At 42.1% G+C, this 15,492-nt stretch overlaps 1 protein-coding gene across 7 annotated transcripts in view; it reads left to right on the top strand.

Moving 5' to 3' along the window:
• FRY (FRY microtubule binding protein) overlaps positions 1-14,789 on the top strand; it is a 578,133-nt gene extending 563,344 nt beyond the window's left edge. For 5 of the 7 annotated variants that reach the window (XM_089690883.1, XM_089690880.1, XM_089690882.1 and 2 more), the window contains 3 exons: positions 6,185-6,295; positions 9,858-10,060; positions 13,335-14,789. In XM_089690883.1, the coding sequence (XP_089547009.1) occupies positions 6,185-6,295; positions 9,858-10,060; positions 13,335-13,593 (573 nt within the window). In that variant the 3' untranslated portion in view covers positions 13,594-14,789. Of the gene's footprint in view, positions 1-6,184; positions 6,296-9,857; positions 10,061-13,334 lie in introns of those variants that run through there. The other 2 variants (XM_089690884.1, XM_089690885.1) reach the window with 1 other exon arrangement.
• The last annotated feature ends 703 nt before the right edge of the window (positions 14,790-15,492 follow it).

Raw genomic sequence — 15,492 nt, 5'->3', positions numbered from 1 at the left:
CCAGTCACACCCCGGTGTCGGTGCGCTGTCGGTGCTCTTCCAGCACAAAGACAGATACGCAAATATGCGGCCTTACGGAAAACAGCCCAGTTCTGTGAGGCGGCATATTTGTGTGTGATGTCGGTGGGAAGTGGTTAAAGAAGAACTAAAGGCAACATTTTGTTTTCATTTTGGATAGAGTAGAGCTTCCACAGGTGGATTGAAATTCAACCGGTCCAGTATATCTAATGATCGACTGCTCATGAAGGTCTTGCTGAATAATTGTAGTTCGATCAGCACTGCAGCCCATTGGCTACAGCGCTGATCAGTGTATTCTGACAGCGGAGGAGTCTCTGCTTTCACAATACAATAACACAGTGGGGAGAATTCCCCCATCTACCTCAATTGTATGGATTGGGGGCATTGGTGCAGTTTTTCTTTTTCAAGCAGCCAGTAAAAAGTTGACCCATATATGGCCAGTTTAAGGGAGGGTTACAACATCTGTAATTTCTTTAATCTGTTTCCATTCACCTGCTGTCCCCATAACCACAATAGTACATGAGAGGAAGTCCCTCCAAGGCGAGAGAATCCCTGGTTGTCATCAGAACTAGTGTCCCATTTGGAGGATTTCCCATCTTTTGCTGCTGGTGACAACCCAAAATTTGGAATTTTCTTTTGCCTTCACCTTCAGTGATAACAGAAGACAGGACAAATAGAGTGAATTGCTCTAGTGGGGGCACAGACAGCAGTACAAACCTGACAGATGCTCTAATCCCTCTCCACTCTATCCAAAACTGAAACAAAAAGTCACCAGTGTGTTTAACCTCAGGAGCTCAGTGACTGACAAGAAACACATATAACCACTTTGAGGGAGACATTTGTAGTACAGCTAACCATGGATGTAATAACTGCAAAGCCAATTTAAAAGTCACTGTATGATCATCTTTACAGCAATAGCTGTATATGTGTTTACTAAAAATCTGCTGTATTAGGTCTTTGGACATGAATGGGCTGTGTAATTGGCTGCATGTTTGCCTATGTTTATGATTTATATCTGCAGCTCAGAGACTTTAATAAACAAGCACTGCAGAAGACCAATTTGCAGCCAAATCCACAGGAATCTGCCTCCTCCCAATGTCTTATTTGTTCTTTTTTATCTATGTCTGGTATGTAGGCAGCCTGAATATTATTTGCGCATAACCAGAGAGCTAGACGTTACAAGCAGCACAACAAAAATGATATGTGTAAAACTATGCAAAGAACATAAAGCAAATTTCATTTGCAATCATATATGTGTATGAATGAACGTGAACATTTTGATAATATGACTATAAATAAATATTTATGTGCACCATTCCTTCTTAAAGCTGGACTGCACTGCATCTGAGCACCACAAGGCAAAAATGGTATTTAATTCATTTTTAATATTCAAAGCAAACTCCTCCATCCATCCATGTCTCCATGCTTTATTTTTCTGAGAAATCACTTTGAAAAACACCCCAACTAGCATTTCTGGCCATGACCATCTTGAGTAAGGGCAGATAATTCATGTAGTATTGACTTCCTGGAATCCATCCGCTCTTAGTTCAGGCATACAAGCAGGAGGGCGTGCTTAGCTGAGAAAAAACCTCCCCCCTTCAGAAGACTCCTGGGACATATGACATCAGTTGCCTAGGCAAGAAACCAGGAAGTAACTGAAGACACATTACAAAAATAGTTTAAAACAAGTAAATATTATATACATTCCTATCTATTTACTAATGCTAGCTTCATAAGGATTAAAAATATTCAATGTTGATTGAGAGAGTGAAGTTCCGCTTTAAATCATAGTCCATACAACTGTATATCTCCACAATATTAATAATGCATGACACCACAAAAGTGCTCCATCACTGTGTCCACCACTTGTCACTGCTGCCTCTTACCTCAAAGACTGACCCACACAATGGTAAGGTCAGCCAGAGCTTTCCCAAATAGCAGGGTTACATCACTGCAGCAATCCTCTCAAAGAATATATGATAGGTCTTACTCCATTCTGCAGCTCAGGAACCGTCCTACTCAGCAGTAAAAATAAAAAACAGAAACCTTCATGGTGCAGTGTGATCCCACTAAAATGCTTTATTAAACAAAAAGTTAAAAGATTACTCACAAAATAAGTGCACTAAATCATCCAGTGCACTGCACAGGATCTTCTTTTTAAACAATGTTCATATTGCCCCCTTAAGCATAAACATCTATGGAGAGGATATGTAAAGATGGCTAATCTTATACCTCTGTAAACATCACGGAGCTCCACCACTGATGCGTTTCGTCACGTGGTACATTGATTTCTTCATAGGGAAAACCCTTTTTTGGTCATGTTTATTCGTTTATATATATGATTGCAAATGAAATTTGCTTTATGTTCTTCATATATTATCATTTTTGTTGCGATGCACTTTTTATTTAAATATTTGAGAGGTGTGGGAACGCATATGAGTGCTTGGTGGCAACACATAGTTTCTTTTTGTTTATAATATATTTTGGGGGTTAGAGAGGTGGTTGTTTTTCATTTTTATATTCTAAGCACTACATTTAAGCTCTAAACTCTCTAGTCCTGGTTTGTTTATACACAGGTGTCCATACCATTTACTGCATTAACTGTCATCTACTTTAGGTCTTGATGACTGTATTGGGTTGGACCACCATAGAAAACAATTGACACCCGCAACATACTGCAATATGCATATGGATTGCCATGTAGCAACATCCCCCAATTGAGAAAGTGAACTGAGCCAATCATCACAGTATGCACTTCTATTCCCGTTCTTTTGCCAGAGGTCAGAACCATCTGCAAATGCCCAGATGGAGAAGCTGTAGTATAAATAAAAGCCCTAAAGTGGTTTTCTAGACAAACCTCAGCATTAGCCAGCTTCTCCTCAGTGTATTTGGGCCTTTCATGTATTACATACTACTTACGAGCAACACGGCCCATCCCACTATTAATGCTCAAAGGGCTGAAGGTTGACCGCTTACAGCAGAGTTTCTCAACCATTTATAAGTCATAGCACCCTTGAAAATTATGCAGAATCCTGAGGCACTTCAGTTTGAATTGTAAAATATGCAAATGTTACTTATCCCCCAAATCAGCCCAACCTTCCCCCTCATCACACAGTCTCTCATCACAGAGTCCCCAATCCCACAGTCCACTCTTTACATCCGAGTCATACCTTTTGGCTGCAGCAGTGCGGCAAAGGCCAGGAGGTGAAACAGGTCTGAGGGAGCCGGATTTTTGTCCTGTCCTGAATTCTGGAGGTGGCCCTGCATGCTGCCAGCCCTGGTTCAACATCATGAGCTGCCCTGGTGCAGCTGGGCTGAGTATTAATACCATAGCAATGAATGATGCTGTTCTTACTGCCCTAGAGTGTCATTGGTTGTTATGGTGCTAGTGGCCATCCTGCCTGCACCATGATGCTGATCCAGGGCAAACTGAGTCCCATGCTCTTGGCACCCTGGGGGAACCCAAATGGCACCCCATTTGAAATATACTGGTTCACAGTTTACTTGTAGTGGTATGTATTCATTTTGTAAAATGTGAAATGAAATATTACTACAAGCTTGTCTCCAGTACATCCATGACTTCTTTCTTCTAGTCCTCACTTCAGGATTATGGCTACAACAGCAAAAATAGACCAAACCTAACCTCAGTATATAAATCCTATATTAGATTTTTCACTGCACGGTGGAATACAAATATAAATAAGTTGACTTAAGTTCACATTTGTGAGTTCATGCTAACATATAAGGAGTTTGGAGTTTATTAACACAGTAAATCCAGGCATTTTTATTATGATTTACCTTTTAGTATAGTAGAAAAGCAATCTGGAAAATGCTGTTAAAAATAAATCTGGAGGCAATGAGGTACAGTGATTGCTAGAAGATACACAAGGGTTGATTTACTAAAGGCAAATACACTCACCGGCCACTTTATTAGGTATACCTGTTCAATTGCTTGGTAACACAAATTGTGAATCAGGCAATCACATGGCAGCAATTCGTGGCATTTAGGCATCTAGATGCTAAGAAGATGACTTGCTGAAGTTCATCAGAATAGGGAAAAAAAGGGATTTAAGTGACTTTGAATGTGGCATTGTTGGTGCCAGACAAACTGGTCTGAGTATTTCAAAAACTGTTGATCTACTGGGATTCTCTCACACAACCATCTCTAGGGTTTACAGAGAATGGTCTGAAAAAGAGAAAATATCCAGTGAGAAGCAATTGTGTGGACGAAAATGCCTTGTTGATGTCAGAGGAAAATGAGCAGACTGGTTTGAGATGATAAAAAGGCAGCAGTAACTCAAACAACCACTCGTTACAAGCAAGATATGCAATAATACCATCTCTGAACGCACAACATGTTGAGCCTTGAAGCAGATGGGCTACAGCAGCAGAAGACCACACCAGGTGCCACTCCTGTCATCTAAGAACAAGAAATGGCGGTTACAATTCGCACAGGCTCACCAAAATTGGACAATAGAAGATTGGAAAAATGTTGCCTGGTCTGATGAATCTCAATTTCAGCTGCAACATTCAGATAGAAAGGACAGAATTTGGTGTAAACAGCATTAAAGCATGGATCCATCCTGCCTTGTATCAACGGTTCATGGATGTGCAGCCGACAAATCTGCAGTAACTGCGTGATGCTATCATGTGAATATGGACCAACATCTCTGAGGAATGTTTCCAACACCTTGTTGGATCTATGCCATGAAGAACTAAGGCAGTTCTGAAGGTAAAAGAGGAACCAACCTGGTACTAGCAAGGTGTACCTAATAAAGTGAGTGTAGGCTGCTCACTTTGAGCCGGTGAGTGTAGGCTGCTCACTTTGCAAGTGAATTTGCTCCAGAACTTCGTAAATGAGGTGAAGTTCTGATGACCTCTGTCATACAATCATTTGTAAGCAAAAATTTGTTTTTTTTGTTTGTTTTTTATTTTCCTTGCACGCGATTGGGTATTCTTTGCAAAATGGAACTTCATTCACTAAGCTCTGGGGCAAATTCCTTTGCGGAGTGCAATTTCACTTGCAAAATGAATATCATTTTTACACTTAGTTAATAAACCTCAAGGTGTCTGATTAAATATCTGCAAACATAAGTATGATTTGCCTGCTTGTATATAGAGGTGAGTAGGGTACAGAGAGAATAGAACAGTAATATTTCTAAAAACAAGATCACAAGGTCAGCAGCAGGCAGTGGAGTTGAAATCTAATTTTACTGGTCCCTGTGAAATTTGGAGGTTGCCCCACAGAGGATACAGAAGCATTGTATTCTGTCTGGGAACCCACTTAAGATTTTAAATGCCAGTTTATACCTTTTTTGGTGCAATGGTTTTCTTCAAAAAGCTTTCATGGCACGTGTATTCCAAACAGATAAAGTTTGAGACATCAAAAAAAAAAGCAGTTTGCTGGATTAAAAATAATAAACCAACTCCACATTGTGCCCATTGTAAGTACTGATTTGTGTCGAATAAACTTTAGTGTCAGATCCCATGTGCTGCTTCAATCTGTCAAATATACAAAGCCTGGACTTAGGCTGTTCATTTGCATAAATGTAAGAGAAGTGATTATTTGGATTGTGCATGTAATGGTAACATTGGCTTGTATAGAATAAAATGTACATTGGTTTAAATCTGAACTCCAGGTATGATTTGTATTGCATGTTTGCATTGGCTCAGTTTGACACAATGTCAGCATGCATTTCTTATACCTGAGGGGCCACTGGGGAAGCAGATAATCACTGTAATAGTCAGCACCACTACAGTGATACCTGTAACCTTGATACCATTGCTGCCATTTACAGAATGTGGTTTTATGTTTTTACTTTCAGTGAATACAAGGTGTTCTCTGATTGAACAAGGTGGAGAGGAGGGGCAGTGACTTCATGATCTACACCTCATCAGATCAAAGCCTTGTATTTATTGAAAAAATACAAAGTGTTCTGTTAGTGGCAGCTCGGGACCTGAAAGATTGCGGCTGCCACTGTAGTAACGCCTACTACTGCAGTGAATGTCCGCTTCCCCAGCAGCCAGGTATGAGGTATGCATCCTTACACTGGTCCAAGCTGGAGCAATGTAAGTATGCCGTAAAGATCATACCTGGAGTTCAGCTTTATTGCAGCAAGTTATTAAATGTGTATTCTAATATAAATATTTGTTCATCTGATTGCAGCAATTGGAACTGTGTCAGCGATTGTACAAGCTTCACTTCCAGCTGCTGTTGCTTTTTCAGTCTTATTGTAAACTAATTGGGCAAATCCATGAGGTCAGCACAATGCCAGAGGTAAGTAAGCTTGCTCATTGTAATATATTTCTAAATACAAGCCCTCAATAAATTGTTTCTGGAAAAGACCAAGCACATAATCAGCATGTTTTATTGTCCAAAATATTTGTCCATGAGAAAAAGGTTATGTTCATAGACAACCTATCACCCCACATTTCGGAATTTACAGCCGTACGTAAAACTCTTTCAAAACAAATACCGTATTTTTTGCTCCATAAGACACACCTAGGTTTTAGAGGAGGAAAACAAGAAAAAAAATATTCTGAACCAATGGACTGCAGACATAGTACAGGGGATGACCTCGGACTGCAGACATAGTACAGGGATGACCTCAGACTGCGGACATAGTACAGGAGATGACCAGAGACTGCGGACATAGTACAGGAGATGACCAGAGACTGCGGACACAGTACAGGAGATGACCAGAGACTGCGGACATAGTACAGGAGATGACCAGAGACTGCGGACATAGTACAGGAGATGATGACCAGAGACTGCGGACATAGTACAGGAGATGACCCAGAGACTGCGGACACAGTACAGGAGATGACCAGAGACTGCGGACATAGTACAGGAGATGACCAGAGACTGCGGACATAGTACAGGAGATGACCAGAGACTGCGGACACAGTACAGGAGATGACCAGAGACTGCGGACATAGTACAGGAGATGACCAGAGACTGCGGACACAGTACAGGAGATGACCAGAGACTGCGGACATAGTACAGGAGATGACCAGAGACTGCGGACATAGTACAGGAGATGACCAGAGACTGCGGACACAGTACAGGAGATGACCAGAGACTGCGGACATAGTACAGGAGATGACCAGAGACTGCGGACATAGTACAGGAGATGACCAGAGACTGCGGACATAGTACAGGAGATGACCAGAGACTGCGGACATAGTACAGGAGATGATGACCAGAGACTGCGGACATAGTACAGGAGATGACCCAGAGACTGCGGACAGTACGGGGAATGACCAAGAGACTGCGGACAGTACAGGGGATGGCCAGAGACTGCGGACATAGTACAGGAGATGGCCAGAGACTGCGGACACGGTACAGGAGATGACCAGAGACTGCGGACACGGTACAGGGGATGACCAGAGACTGCGGACACGGTACAGGGGATGACCAGAGACTGTGGACATAGTACAGGGGATGGCCAGAGACTGCGGACATGGTACAGGAGATGGCCAGAGACTGCGGACATAGTACAGGAGATGGCCAGAGACTGCGGACATAGTACAGGAGATGACCAGAGACTGCGGACATAGTACAGGAGATGATGACCAGAGACTGCGGACATAGTACAGGAGATGACCCAGAGACTGCGGACAGTACGGGGAATGACCAAGAGACTGCGGACAGTACAGGGGATGGCCAGAGACTGCGGACATAGTACAGGAGATGGCCAGAGACTGCGGACACGGTACAGGAGATGACCAGAGACTGCGGACACGGTACAGGGGATGACCAGAGACTGCGGACACGGTACAGGGGATGACCAGAGACTGTGGACATAGTACAGGGGATGGCCAGAGACTGCGGACATGGTACAGGAGATGGCCAGAGACTGCGGACATAGTACAGGAGATGGCCAGAGACTGCGGACACAGTACAGGAGATGACCAGAGACTGCGGACATAGTACAGGAGATGGCCAGAGACTGCAGATATAGTACAGGAGATGATGGCCAGAGACTGTGGACAGTACAGGAGATGACCAGATACTGCGGACACAGTACAGGGGATGACCAGAGACTGCGGACATAGTACAGGAGATGACCCAAAGACTGCTGACAGTACAGGGGATGACCAAGAGACTGCGGACAGTACAGGGGATGACCAAGAGACTGCGGACAGTACAGGGGATGACCAAGAGACTGCGGACAGTACAGGGGATGACCAAGAGACTGCGGACCTTTGGGGAGGGAGGATGAAGCTGGTACCTGAATTTGACAGGTACCCGCTCCCACTTCCGTGGGGTTGTCCTCCCTTTAGTGTGAGCACCCAGGTGCTCACTGCGCATGCGCGAGAAGCGCTGTGCTTTGTGATTGGTCCGGAGTCTTCTGGGACCTGTCATGTGTCCCAGAAGACGCTGTATCATTCACAAAGCGCAGCACTTCTCGTGCATGTGCAGTGGGCACCCGGCTGTCACAGCCCAATCCCCGGGTCTTAATCCAATAGAAAACGTGTGGGGTGACATCAAAAATGTAGTTTCTGAGGCAAAACCAAGAAATAGAGAAGAACTGTGGAATGCGGTCCAATCATCCTGGGCTGGAATACCTGTTCACAGGTGCCAAAAGTTGGTTGACTCCATGCAACACAGATGTACAGCAGTTCTCAGAAACAGTGCTTATACAACTAAATATTCATTAAGTGATTCAAAGGAAAGCAAAATCTGCAAACATTTTTCAGTTTATATAGTGAATGTTTGAGTTTGTAAAGAAGAATACAAACACTGCTATTTTTTTGAACAGTCTAATATTCACTTTTCTTCAATTTTTTTTTAGAAGAACAACACAAATTTGATATATTTTTCTTCATGTTTTGATTTGGAATAGAATGTGTGGTGTTCCCAATGCATTTGTGTGTATGGAAATAAAAGCTATTAGAAGGATTTTGAGCTTTATTCACTTTTTTCAACACACTGCTATTATTTTAAACACAACTGTATGTAGTATTTAACCTCCTAAAATATGTCTGCATCCATCAGCTCTCCACTACATCTTGCTGGCTGACAATACAGCTCATTGAGAAGAAGTTTCCCATTGAGAACAGAATTTTCTATTGCTTTATGGGATCTGTGCATTTTTCCCACTTCAGTAGCTCCTATAACATACTTCATAGAAAGAATCTAAAATTATCTAAAATTCCAGTGTCTGCATATGTACTGTGTATATAACCGCAAAGAGGCACTACAAACAGTCATTTGTAACAGAAAGGGTGAATATTTTTCTAAATGTGGCATGCATATATTTTATGTGGCTGGTTTACATAGAAATAGCACCTAGTAGTTTTGCTCATGACAGCCTGTCAGGTCTGATGGTGCAAAAAAATAAATGTACATGCTTTTGAAGGTGAAAAAATATGAATTTATTATTTTTTTTCATTGTTAGGAGCCTGTAAAGCATTGCACCCATAATCAGCAGATTGTGGGTGTAATGCCACAGTCCTACAGACTGTCTGTGTATCTGTCTGCCCATTTTTCTGATACAGGCAGGCCGTTACACTCTCACAGGAAAAATCAATGGACTACCATTGTAGCTCATTGAGAGCTACAAGTCGACATCAGCAAAGTTTGTCGACAACCAGTGAGGGGAGAAGATCCCCCACTCAATGTTAAAATGGGGACTTTGGGGGGAGTGGAGGCTTGTGCATCTGTAATATGTTACCTGAATAGGGGTGTAACGTTACACAAGGTGGACTTATCCTTTAAAGCTAGCTTCCATAGAGCTACCAATATGCATCTCATTGTACTGAGAGACGTAATCCTCTGTATCAGTTTTGAAAAAGTATTCTTCCATAAACCCTTCTCATTGTTTCCCTTACAGTTGTTAAACATGTCAAGAGAACTAAATGAGCTTAAGAAGAACCTGAAAGAGGCCAGTGTATACATTGTAGCAGAGTCTCTCAATATAGATGCCACCTCTTTTGAGCCCTCCTTCAGTTCCACTGAGTTTGCCATACAGTCCATGTTGGAATGTTTGAAGAATAATGAGCTTGGGAAAGCAATACGGCAAATTCGCCAGTGCAGGTGAGTCCAGGCATGCAAAATCAATAGAAATGTTCATCGCAACCCTTAAAAAAGGACACTGGACTAGCTTCTAATAGTGCTCTTTAGGTATATACAGTGAGGAACAGAAGTATTTGAACCCCCTGTGATTTTGCAAGTTCTCCCACTTAGAAATCATGGAGGGGTCTGAAATTCACATTGTAGGTGCATTCCCACTCTGAGAGACAGAATTAAAAAAAAATTCAGGAAATCACATTGTATGATTTTTAAATAATTTATTTGTCTTGCACTGCTGAGCATAAGTATTTGAACACCTGAGAAAATCAGTGTTAATATTTGGTACAGAAGCCTTTGTTTGCAATTACAGAGGTCAAACGGTTCCTGTAGTTCTTGACCAGGTTTGCACACACTGCAACAGGGATTTTGACCCACTCCTCCACACAGATCTCCTCTAGATCTGTCAGGTTTCGGGGCTGTTGCTAAGCAACACGGAGTTTCAGCTCCCTCCAAAGATGTTCTATTGGATTTAGGTCTGGAGACTGGCTAGGCCACTCCAGAACCTTGATATGCTTCTTATGGAGCCACTCCTTGGTTATCCTGGCTGTGTGCTTCGGGTCATTGTCATGTTGGAAGACCCAGCCACGACCCATCTTCAATGCTCTGACTGAGGGAAGGAGGTTGTTGCTCAAAATCTCACAATAAATGGCCCCATTCATCCTCTCCTTAATACAGTGCAGTCTTCCTGTCCCCTTTACAGAAAAGCACCCCCAAAGCATGATGTTACCACCCCCATGCTTCACAGTAGGGATGGTGTTCTTGGGATGCAACTCATCCTTCTTTTTCCTCCAAACACGACGAGTGAAGTCTAGACAAAAAAGTTCTACTTTGGTCTCATCTGACCACATGCCTTTCTTCCATGCCTCCTCTGGATCATCCAGGTGGTCATTGGCAAACTTCAGACGGGCCTGGACATGTGATGACTTGAGCAGGGGAACCTTCCGTGCAATGCATGATTTGAAACCATGACGGTGCAGTGTTCTACCGACAGTGACCTTTGAAACTGTGGTCCCAGCTCTCTTCATGCCATTGACCAGCTCCTCCCTTGTAGTTCTGGGCTGATTCCTCACCTTTCTTATCAGTGATACTCCACGAGGTGAGATCTTGCATGGAGCCCCAGTCCGAGGGAGACTGACAGTCGTCTTTAACCTCTTCCATTTTCTAACAATTGCTCCAACAGTTGATCTATTTTCACCAAGCTGCTTGGCAATTGCCCCGTAGCCCTTTCCAGCCTTGTGGAGGTCCACAATTTTGTCTCTGGTGTCTTTTGACAGCTCTTTGGTCTTGCCCATGGTAGTAGTTGGCGTCTGACTGAGGGGTGGACAGGTGTCCTTAAAGAGCTCAGACAGGTGCTACTAAGTTTGATTAATGAGTGGAGTAGAGGTGGACTTTTTAAAGGCACAGTAACAGGTCTTTGAGAGCCAGAATTCTTGCTGTTTCTTAGGTGTTCAAATACTTATGTTCAGCCGTGCAAGACAAATAAATTCTTTAAAAATCATACAATGTGATTTCCTGAATTTTCTTTTTAATTCTGTCTCTCAGAAATCATGGAGGGGTCTGAAATTCACATTGTAGGTGCATTCCCACTCTAAGTGGGAGAACTTGCAAAATCGCAGGGTGTTCAAATACTTCTGTTCCTCACTGTAAATATAACCTTATGACAATTTTACCAATATTGTAAATAACAATTTTAGCTAATATGCAAACTTTCTGATCACAAAACAATGAACCATGGTTCTGTGAGACATTCTGTTGTAGATTGTAAGAGTTTCCTGTTGGTTTAAATAGACAGGCCTTCCTAAACTGGGCCCAGAACTGGGAAACTGAGTCTGTGTTTGTTAACCCCTTGGTCACAGCACTGGCCAGGTGGCATAATTAGCAGATTTTGCTTTAAAATGTACACGGGAAACACCTGAATGTCAGAAGAGGCGTGCAAGGCTCAGGGTAGCACGAGTGCTGGGTCCTGGATGGCAGGTGGTGATCAGTAGAGATGGTCTGCAGGGATGGAGGTTGATGCAGGTAAGAGAGCACCTCACGATCAGCAGTAGTACACAGACCATGCACTGATTGTGTGGGAATGCCAGGCAGGGTCTGGAAGGCAGATCTGGTAACCTGGTTCTGAAGGAGCAGGCAGAGAGATGTAGTCTGGAAGGTTATACGTGGTCAGACATCAAGAGCCAGGCCAGCATCATACACTGATGAGCAGAGGTAGAAGGAGCAGAGTCTGAAGACAAGCTGGGTCAAGTACAGGAGATCAAGCTGGAGGCCAAGCAGCAAGCCAGGGTCCATGATCAGGGGATAGTCAGAGGGAAATCCAGGAACAGTCAGAGTTTGTAACAAGAAGTCGGGCAACTTTGTAACCAGAAAGCACAGGAACAAGAATCACAGAGCTGCAGAACATCCAGCATTCAGCACGTTAGGACCTCCATTGATTGGAGAGCTTGTTGCCATTCTTGAGACTGGACGTGCGCAGGCGTGCTGATGCGTGCTGGTGCACACTAATGCGCTAGTGTGTCAGTGCATGCTGGTTACTAGCCTGAGTCCGTCTATGTACTTTCACATGCATGCGAACATTAGCTGCACAAGTACTCGTTCCCTGAGAGCAATGATGTAGAAAACTTTGAGGAATATGTAGAAGGTACTTAACCAGTTAGATTCCAGGTATCCTTTTACATGGATTAAAAATTAGAAACAAAATTATTCATAGCACAGTCTTACGTTTGGCAAGTGAGTTTGCCTGTTATACTGTAGTTGTTTCCACTTATTGAATGATGGTTTCAGAAAATTTGTGCCCACACTATCAACTGAAATAAACATATTGTTACGTGTATAAAAATGTATTGTCAGGTGTGTAAAAACTACACAGCGCATTGTGATTGTCTAAGCTAGCAGCTTGGAGAGGGATACTGTAACTGAGACGTTTTGAAGGGATAGAATGTACATAGTAAGGCATTCTGCAGAAAATGATCTGAGAACGTCCATGAAAGTACAGTGATGATGTCACCATTACTTTAACAGGGAAATATCGGCATATGCAAATCCATTTAGTACACGCAGTGGGTTTGGCCAGAATGAAACTCACTCTATGAATGGAGGACAGATGTATGAATGAAAGGTCGTCGTCCTTCATTCATAGAGAGCTTTTTATTGCAGGAAGCAGTAGTACAGTTTATGAATGGAGTATGGGGGTGGAACCACAGACAAGCACATTGGTAACTAATGTATATTTGTATTGTAGGAAACTGTGGCCTAATGACATATTTGGAAGCAGTGCTGATGATGAGGTCCAAACACTACTGAACATCTACTTCCGTCACCAAACCCTTGGACAGACTGGCACATACGCTCTTGTGGGCTCCAACCAGAACCTGACTGATATCTGCACCAAGCTTATGGACCTTAACATGGAGATCCGGGACATGATACGACGTGCCCAGAATTATCGTGTTGTTTCAACTTACCTCCCTGACTCCAGTGTCTCTGGCACTAATCTTTGACAAGAATCCTGTGCCGCTCAACTCTCCCCAGCTGGAGGTACTGCCCTGCCTGATTGACATCACTCAGTATCTACTCAGTGTTCCTATGACTCAATCACAATGTTATCATTCCTGCTGACCTCCAGCCTTACTGTCAGGCAAAGCAAGCAGGCTAGTTGGATCCGTAGCAATACTGTAAGGACAGCAAAGGTTGAAGCTGCACCACAGCGGCCCAGGACGATCTCGCTGATAGCCTGTTGCTTTAGACAGCTCTTATTATTTCAACAAAATACTTTGTCTAAAGTGACTTCCATTGTGTACCAAAGCCTACTAATCTGAACCCTACTTCCTTTCTATATTAATCCTTAATCTTAGGATGGTAAAAGTGCAATGTTTCCTTTACAGAAGAAAAAAAATGATATATGTATAGTATATTTTTTGTTGCTCTTAATACGTTTAAAATACTTTTTAATTTCTTTTAATCAGTCCACAGGCAGAATGAGGCTGGCCGAAGAATACTGGTTATTGTGATTGGTCTATAGCTGAGAGCCTGTTCGGATGAAGGCTGATTGTATAATGAGATTGTAATTATCCTGTACACTGTCATTTTGAGAAGGAATACTGTATTAAACGCTGCTAGAACTGACATTTCCTACTGTCACTGCGCTACTGTGGCCGCGATACTGGATTATAATCTGTATCAGGATGCCCTTTTATTTTAAAAAATAACTTTTATTTTAAAAAATCTGGCTAGTTTTTATTAAAAGAAAATTTGCTTTTTTGACTATTTATACTATGACAAAGGCGGCTGATATGACGACCATATTGAAAGTGGGAGTTTAATAACTACACCTTTTTTTCATCTGTCACGCATGTTTTTTTATGTATATTTGGATGATGCAAAGTCTGAATGTCACAAAGAGGAGTTTTAAGTTCTTTTTATTTAGTAGAAGATAATTCTGATTTATTATATGCATATTATATTAATATATATATATATTGGTATAAATGTATGTTTTGTTTTTTTTCTTGGTGTTGAGTGTGAACTGAATTGCATGTAATTCTTTCGCACATTTGAGGCATTTCCATTCTTGAATAACCTATGTAATTTATTCACCTTGTACAGAAAACTTAAAGTTTTGTGATGTAATGAAGACTATTTTTGTTGAGTACACTTACTGAGACACATGATAAAGTTATTCAGTCACTACTGACAATGGAGTATCTTTTCTTTATCGGTATAGACTTGTTTCAGTTGGCCAAGTTTTTAGATTAAAATATACTTTTGGACTGCTTATGTGTTATGCTGGCAGTTCAGGATGGGTGCGAGTTGTATGGAACAAAGCTGGAATGCATGTGGGCTTCAATTATCATTGTTTTATAGTGTCTCCACAATGATTCTGAAACATTCAATTCTATTGGAGAAAGTATTTACCCTCTTGGGTGAATGTTTTAATGCCATAAAGATTGAATCACAGTGGATTCAATTTATTTATTTTTCTAAAGTACCAGTAATCAATTCTCTGCAAAATAATGTATATTAAATGTAATGAAAAGTAATGTAACTTAAAGTGTTACTAATCCCACAACAGTAAAATCAGTCTGTATATGCAGTAAAGCATGCTTGGTATACTCCCTGTGTACCTAAGGGGTTAATCATCCACATTGTTAAAAAGGCTGTTTGATCCTGTCTTTTCTGATCCTCCCTTTCTTCTACTGTCCCCAATCCATCTGCTGATAGAACAGAGCCATGGGGGCAAGCTGCACATGCTCAGTTTGCTGTGTATTGACAGAGTTTTTTTTTTTCTTGGGGGAGTGCATGTGATCAGCACAGGGTCAATCAGTGCTGTGCAGACAGAGTTTCGGGTTATGCAGCCTCATAGGACAGTCAGAGGAGAATGAAAACTCCTCCTACAAGAT

Source organism: Staurois parvus, unplaced genomic scaffold, assembly GCF_062004578.1.
Source record: "Staurois parvus isolate SC_StPar_1 unplaced genomic scaffold, SC_StPar_1.0 ptg000544l, whole genome shotgun sequence".
Taxonomy (NCBI): domain Eukaryota; kingdom Metazoa; phylum Chordata; class Amphibia; order Anura; family Ranidae; genus Staurois; species Staurois parvus.
The sequence above is the reverse complement of the archived record's forward strand: the minus strand, read 5'-3'. Positions and strand labels throughout refer to the sequence as shown.